The sequence below is a fragment of the Microcaecilia unicolor genome, chromosome 10, assembly GCF_901765095.1.
Source record: "Microcaecilia unicolor chromosome 10, aMicUni1.1, whole genome shotgun sequence".
NCBI classification, from domain to species: domain Eukaryota; kingdom Metazoa; phylum Chordata; class Amphibia; order Gymnophiona; family Siphonopidae; genus Microcaecilia; species Microcaecilia unicolor.
The window spans coordinates 108184025-108191019 of NC_044040.1; the positions used below are offsets into that span (position 1 = coordinate 108184025).

General features: G+C 45.5%; 1 protein-coding gene across 1 annotated transcript in view; it reads left to right on the plus strand.

Moving 5' to 3' along the window:
- Nucleotides 1–6047, plus strand: part of LOC115478324 (cohesin subunit SA-1-like) — a 241134-nt gene extending 235087 nt beyond the window's left edge. The window contains exons 4-5 of the mRNA XM_030215627.1: nt 4358–4522; nt 5808–6047. Coding sequence (XP_030071487.1) covers nt 4358–4522; nt 5808–6047 — 405 coding nt within the window. The remainder of the gene's footprint in view (nt 1–4357; nt 4523–5807) is intronic.
- The last annotated feature ends 948 nt before the right edge of the window (nt 6048–6995 follow it).

Consider the following 6995-nt stretch of genomic DNA (forward strand, 5'->3'; position numbering starts at 1 on the left):
TGGCGTATCTTTGCAGCATGGTGTGAAGCGGGCTCACTTTCTCCCTTCACTGCTCCAATTTCTTCAGTGTTGGCGTTCCTGCAAGAAGGTCTGGACAAAGGCCTGTCGCTCAGTTCCCTGAAAGTTCAGGTAGCGGCTCTGGCTTGCTTCAGGGGCCGCCTGAAGGGTGCTTCCCTAGCTTCGCAGCCAGATGTGGTGCGCTTTATCAAGGGAGTTAATCACCTGCGCCCTCCTCTGCACTCAGTGGTGCCTGCGTGGAATCTCAACCTGGTGCTAAGAGCATTGCAGAAGCCGCCTTTTGAACCCTTGTCGAGGGCATCTCTGAAAGACCTGACGTTGAAAGCAGTCTTTTTGGTGGCTATCACTTCAGCCAGAAGAGTTTCCGAGCTCCAGGCACTCTCATGTCGAGAGCTTTTTCTGCAGTTCACTGAGGCAGGAGTGACTATTCGCACAGTGCCTTCCTTCCTGCCCAAGATTGTTTTTCGCTTCCATGTGATTCAGCAGCTCTGTCTTCCTTCCTTTCGTAGGGAGGTCTACCCAGAGGAATACTCTGCTCTCAATTTTCTGGATGTGAGACGAGTCATCATCAGATACTTGGAAGTGACCAATGATTTCCGGAAATCGGATCATCTGTTTATCCTGTTTACAGGTCCTCGTAAGGGTCTGCAGGCTTCTAAGCCTACAGTGGCAAGATGGGCAAGGAAGCCATTGCAGCGGCTTAGGTGGCCGCGGGGAAGGCCCATACCTTTGCCAGGCATTACCGCTTGACTGTGGCTGCTCGGGCGGAGGCCCGGTTTGGAGCTTCAGTGTTGCGGTCAGGGATTTCTATGTCCCGCCCTGGGTGAGTACTGCTTCGGTACATCCCACCAGTCTATGGATTGATCAGCTTGATGATATGGAAGGTAAAATTATGTATCATACCTGATAATTTTCTTTCCATTAATCATAGCTGATCAATCCATAGCCCCTCCCAGATATCTGTACTGTTTATATTCTGGTTGAATTTTAGGTTCAAGTTTAGCCTTCAGTTACTTCAGGAGGACTTCGTGTTCAAGTTCTTCTTTCACTTGGATTCTTCAGGAGTTGAGACGAGTTTGTGTTACAGTGAGCTGCTGCATTCCTCTCCCCTCCGTTTTACGGGGCTGGATTGAGATTTAAATTCTGCCGGCACTCCCTCCCGCTTCGTGCGGCTGTAGGGCAGCTTTGTACCCCTCCCGCTTCGGCGGTGTTAGGGTCAGTCAGCTCCTCCCGCGGTTGCGGTTGCAGGATAAGCCAGATCCCCCCGCATCGGCGGGTGTGGTGTCCCTCCCCCGCTCCACGGGGATGAGCTGGACGGATTCCCCTCCCCCACTTGTGTGGGGATGAGCTGGGTTAATTCCCCTCCCCCGTTTCGGCGGTGGTGAGCTGGGCAGAGTGTCCCTTCTTGGGTGTAATTCTCTAAGTGCTGAGTCCTGCGGATGGAGCTTTGATATCGACATACTGAGGAGTTTCCGGCAGCACATGACCACATATAGGGAGGCAAAAGTTTGCTCTCTATCTCCACCTGCTGGTAGATGGACACAACCCACCAGTCTATGGATTGATCAGCTATGATTAATGGAAAGAAAATGATCAGGTATGATACATAATTTTACCTTGTTCGATTAGTGAGTTAGATTCTCTGGAGGATTGGGAGCTTGGCTTTTCAGCGACTGCTCTCTCCCATGGCACCACGTGATCCCCCAAAGTAGTAAATTTAAAATGAATCTGAAAAAATATTTCTTCACTCAGTGTGTAATTAAACTCTGGAATTCGTTGCCAGAGAATGTAGTAAAAGCAGCGGTGTTAAAAAAAAAAAAAAAAAAAAAAAAAAAAGTTTTGGATAGCTTCCTAAAAGAAAGCCATTATTAAAATGACTTGGGGAAAATCCACTGCTTATTTCTCGGATAATTACTGCCAAACAACGCAGCTAACTCTACTCAATGTAACTACTACCAACAAAAAGAAAATAAGCAGAGTGCTAAGGGAGAATCATATGGTGGAGTTTATAGGTAAAGTCTCATAAACAGGCAGCAATTATCGTTAGGTTTCTTATATGCTTCTTTATTGTAATCATAGACTTTTACCCGCCCTCCTACCATTTACTGAGCTACCCTGCACGCTTATTGTCTAACTTTTTTTTTTCTTTTGTCCTTTTTTCTTATTTCTTATATTTTTATAAAGCATGCCATTTAGCTCTTGTATTATATATATATATTTTTTTATTTTTTTGTTACATTTGTACCCCGCACTTTCCTACTCATGGCAGGCGCAATGCGGCTTACATGGGGCAATTTATAGCAGATGGCTTAAAGAGTTTGTAACTTATCTGTATGCCTGTAAATCAGCACACCCCAACAGCAGCCTGTTTTGCCCTCCTGGCTTTTTCAAGGGGAACTCTTCGTGCTGTTTCAGACTATCAGATTATTCTCGATAGATGGCAGACGAGAATAATCTGATAGCCTGAAACAGCACGAAGAGTTCCCCTTGAGAAAGCCAGGAGGGTGAAACAGGCTTTTGTTGGGGGTGTGCTGATTTACAGGCATACAGGTAAGTTACAAACTCTTTAAGCTATCTGCTATAAATATAATACAAGAGCTAAATGGCATGCTTTATAAAAATATAAGAAGAAAAGAAGAAAAAAAGTTAAGACAATAAGCGTGCAGGGTAGCTCAGTTAATGGTAGGAGGGCGGGTAAAAGTCTATGATTACAACAAAGCAGCATATAAGAAAGCTAACGATAATTGCAGCCTGTTTGAGACTTTACCTATAAACTCCACCATATGATTCTCTCTTAGCACTCTGCTTATTTTCTTTTTGTTGGTAGTATTTCTAGGATAAGCAGCATAAAATGTATTGTAGTGTTTTGGGATCTTGCCAGGATTGGATTGGCCATTGTTGGAAACAGGATGCTGGTCTTGGTGGACCTTTGGTCTGTTCAAGTATGGCAATACTTATGTACTCGCATCTGATGAGAGCTATCTCAAATGTCAGGGACCAGAGGTTTCATGCAAGCATTGTGTTTGGGATTGTCTGAAGTGCAGCTGTTCTGGCATCATGTCTGGTGACATCTAAATGGTATTTATCAACGTGCCTGGGCTTCCACCCTTTAAATTTGTCTGTTGGATGATACTTCTATTATTGTGGTGCGTATCCCAGTCTCCAGCCTCTCTTTCCGTAAGGCCATTCTGATTGCAAAGCATTGCATTTTACATCCAGATCCTTCGTTACTGCAGTTGCGCAATCAGAGGCATGAACTCCTCACCATAGACCATATGTCTTTAGAAAGAAAAGGACCAAAGCCAAAGAAACACGCTATTTAACAATCTGGATTCCCTATAATACTGTGAATGTGTGTTCGCTCAGTTTATTTGAATTCCTTGGAGATCTGATTTCCTGGTACTTTCTAGTTTAGACTGCCCTAGTGCTTGTATGCTGAGATACAGAGGTGGTGATTGACATGGGAGGAGGGTGTACAGGGAGGGTGTGCAGGGAGAGTATTTTGTTCTATTTAAGCAGTGCTTTTTACTGCTGCTGTGTATTGTTCTTTGTTCTGTTAATCCTATATAATAAAACACACCTCCAACATTCTGAAGCTGACTGCATGGCTGATGCATTCCTGCTCTCTGTATCCATCTCCTGAATTGACATCACGTACTTCCAGGTTCGTCACAAGCAGAAGTGACCAACCACATGAGGTTTCTCGGCTTCAGAATGTTGGAGGTGCATTCTATTAAATAGGATTGGTCAGTTCCTTGAAGCACAGCCAGAGCTCCGCGTCCTGCACAGTAACACTCAGACACCAGAGAGAGAGGGGGGGGGGGGGGGTATCTCTGTCACACACACACTCACTCTCTCTCTCTCTCTCACAATCAATATCTTTCTCTCTCTCTCACACTGTCTCTCACACACTCTGTCTCACACTGTATCACATTCACTCTCTGTGTCACAGTCACTCACACTCTCTCTTGGTCTCATACACTCAGTCTCACAGAGAGTCTGTGTCTCTCACACACTCTCTCTCTCGCACACACTGTATCTGTGTGAAACATACTCTCTCACACTGTCTCACATACGCACTTGAACACACGCTCATTCTCACACACACACACTCTCTCTCTCACATAGACACACTCGCACCCAGACTCACTCTCTCTCACTCGCACATTCACTCTCTTTCACACACAGTCACTCTCACATACACTCTCTCAAACATACACACTCCGAGGAAAACCTTGCTAGCGCCCGTTTCATTTGTGTCAGAAACGGGCCTTTTTTTACTAGTATGCCAATAAAAAAGAGGTTTGAATAAAATTCTGCTCATTTTTTCCATGCTTAGTCTGCCAATAAGAAACCTCGAAAATCTCCAGGTGAGAAGAGTCGTGTGGAACATGGTACCAAAGGAGCCGGACGGGGAAGAGCTAATGGCCACCCTCAGCAAAATGGTGAAGGAGATCCAGTCACATTATTTGAAGTAGTGAAAATGGGCAAGAGTGCTATGCAGGTAATGCAAAAGATTTCTGCTTTTTTTTTTTTCCCCTTCTACTTGTGGTTCACTCAGTAGCTGATTTACTGATGTAAATAACCAGTGCTGATTCCCCCCCCCCCCCCCCCCCCCTGATTGATGGTAAAATACTGACGGTCCCCAAGTACACTTTTCAGTGTCTTGTTCTTGCATAATACAAATGCATTATAAAGTGTTCCAGGGCTGTGGACTTTGTACACCAAACCTTTGATTCTGACACCTCTGTTTTCCTACTGTCTGACTCCAACCAAGTCCTGCTGATACTAGGTTTTAAATTTTGTGGATCTAAAATACTAGTAAATATAACTTATATTTCTCAGAGGATAAGCATGCTTTTGTATTCTCACATGTGGTTAATGTCATCGGATGGAGCCTGGTGTGGATGCTGACTAGTGAGTTGAAGAAATTTCTAGCAGTGTCCCACCACGAATAAGCTGGTGCCTTCTCACCTGATGGGTGAGCTCGTTTCTCTCAGTCTTTGTGTTTCTGTGGAGATGAGAGGACGTGTTACTGTCATCTTATTGTGGTGTGAATTTTTCTTGTGTGACTCTTTTTGTTCTTAGTTATACATTTTTTTTTTTTTTTTTTTTTTTTTAGATAATTTTCCTTTTCAATTCCATCATTTCTGCTTTTCCTTTTATTCTTGTAGTGTTTCGGCACATTAACTTTCCTTTAGTTTTTGCGACCGGCTAGGCCTGTTTTAGGCCAGAGCCCTGACCTCATTTTGGACACTGCCCCTTTTTCTGTTCAAAATTGAAAAGTTTAATTTGGCCACAGTTCTTTTTTCGATGTCTCAGAAGACCCCCAGAGACTTCAAGAGATGCATCCAATGTATTCTGGTGATTTTGGTAATGGACCAACACTCATGGTGCATCGGTTGTCTTGGGCCTAACCACGATCCTAACTCTTGTGTTCTGGGTTTTTAAATTCACCCGAGGATACAGAGGGTGCTGCAGGTCCAACAGGAGAAACTTTTTTGCTCTTGAAAGACTGGTACATTGATATCAGCACTGGAAGTGTCAACCTCGATGACTGAGAAGGCTTCTACATCCACTGGGAGTACACTGGCGTCGAGAAGGTCTTTTGTCTCAACATCAGGTGCTGAGAGTCGGCCCCAGGACCATCCAGCGTCGGACCTGACAACTATGGCACATACGGATTCAATATCCTCTTGTGCACCGAAGGACCACGATGCTGAGCATCGGGGGAAGCCCAGGAAGCACAATCATTAGTCTTGTTTGACCTATGGTGTCCATGGTGCCAGGAGCACCAGGACATTGGCATTGCCAGAATCCGACAGTGCCAGCACCAAGAGGAACACTCCCACTCTTTGGAACAGGTGCTGGTGCGTGATCCTCTGAGCAACCAGGTCCCCACTACTGGTTTGACACCAACGCCTTCTCAGGCTGCCACTCTATTGGCTCTTCCACTTTTGCCTATGCCCTCGTTCGATAAGCAGTTCCAAGTCATGCTCAGGGAAGAGCTGGTGCAGATGCTGCAGTAACAAACTACTCATGCATCAAGGGAGCTTATGCCAGCAGTAGATCTGCCCCAGCTTCTCTCTGAGGCTCCGTCTGTGTCTGTGGAGAAATCTTCAGCACTGGCACCTCGAAGGTTGTTGACATCAACGCATACTGTACCACTCTTGATGGGGGAGGAAGTTTCCCTTGATTCAGAGATTAGGACTATACCTCTACACACTTTGGTGCGAGGATGTGGTTCTTCTGAGCTGAGGCAGACAGTCTCTGAGCCCACTCTGAGTACGAGGAAGAGTCTGATTGGGATCACTCATGGGAATCTATGAAGAACCCACATTATTTTTCGAGGTGTCTTCGTTTGGTATTCCTTCCGATTCCTCCCTGCCTCAAGCAAGATGAAAATCTCCACTTTAGGGTATTTCACCAGATTTGTCAAGGAGGTGGCTTCAGCCATCCCATTTGTTGAAAATGGAGGAAAAGCCCAGGGTGGAGATGTTGACTGTCCTGGTCTGAGTCTCCTAAGGAAGTAGTCACGGTACCATTGCACCCTACCTTAAGGATACACTGATGAAAAACTATAAATCTCCCCTCTCAGTGCAGGTGGCACCAAAGAAGGTGAATGTGCAGGCTCCCTGATTTGAGAAGGCACAATTGCTACACCTCTCTCTGGTGGCTGAATCTGTCCTCAAATGGGCTAGGAGCTCCAGGACTCATGCCTTGATGTCCTCAGGTAGAGAAGCTCGGACACTTGGATTCATATGGGAGGAAACATTTTAGGCCTCGAAGTTCATTGCCCGCATCCAGTCCTGCTTGCAGTCCCTAGTCCATAGTACACTCAGCCTGGTGAACTCTCTCCATTAGGAGAAGGCCGCTTTGGGGCTGCAACACTGTGGCAAAAGGCGGGGTATAAATGTTCTGAAATAAATAATAAGTCTATAAAACGAGTGGAGTGGAATGGGTAGATGTGAATCGCT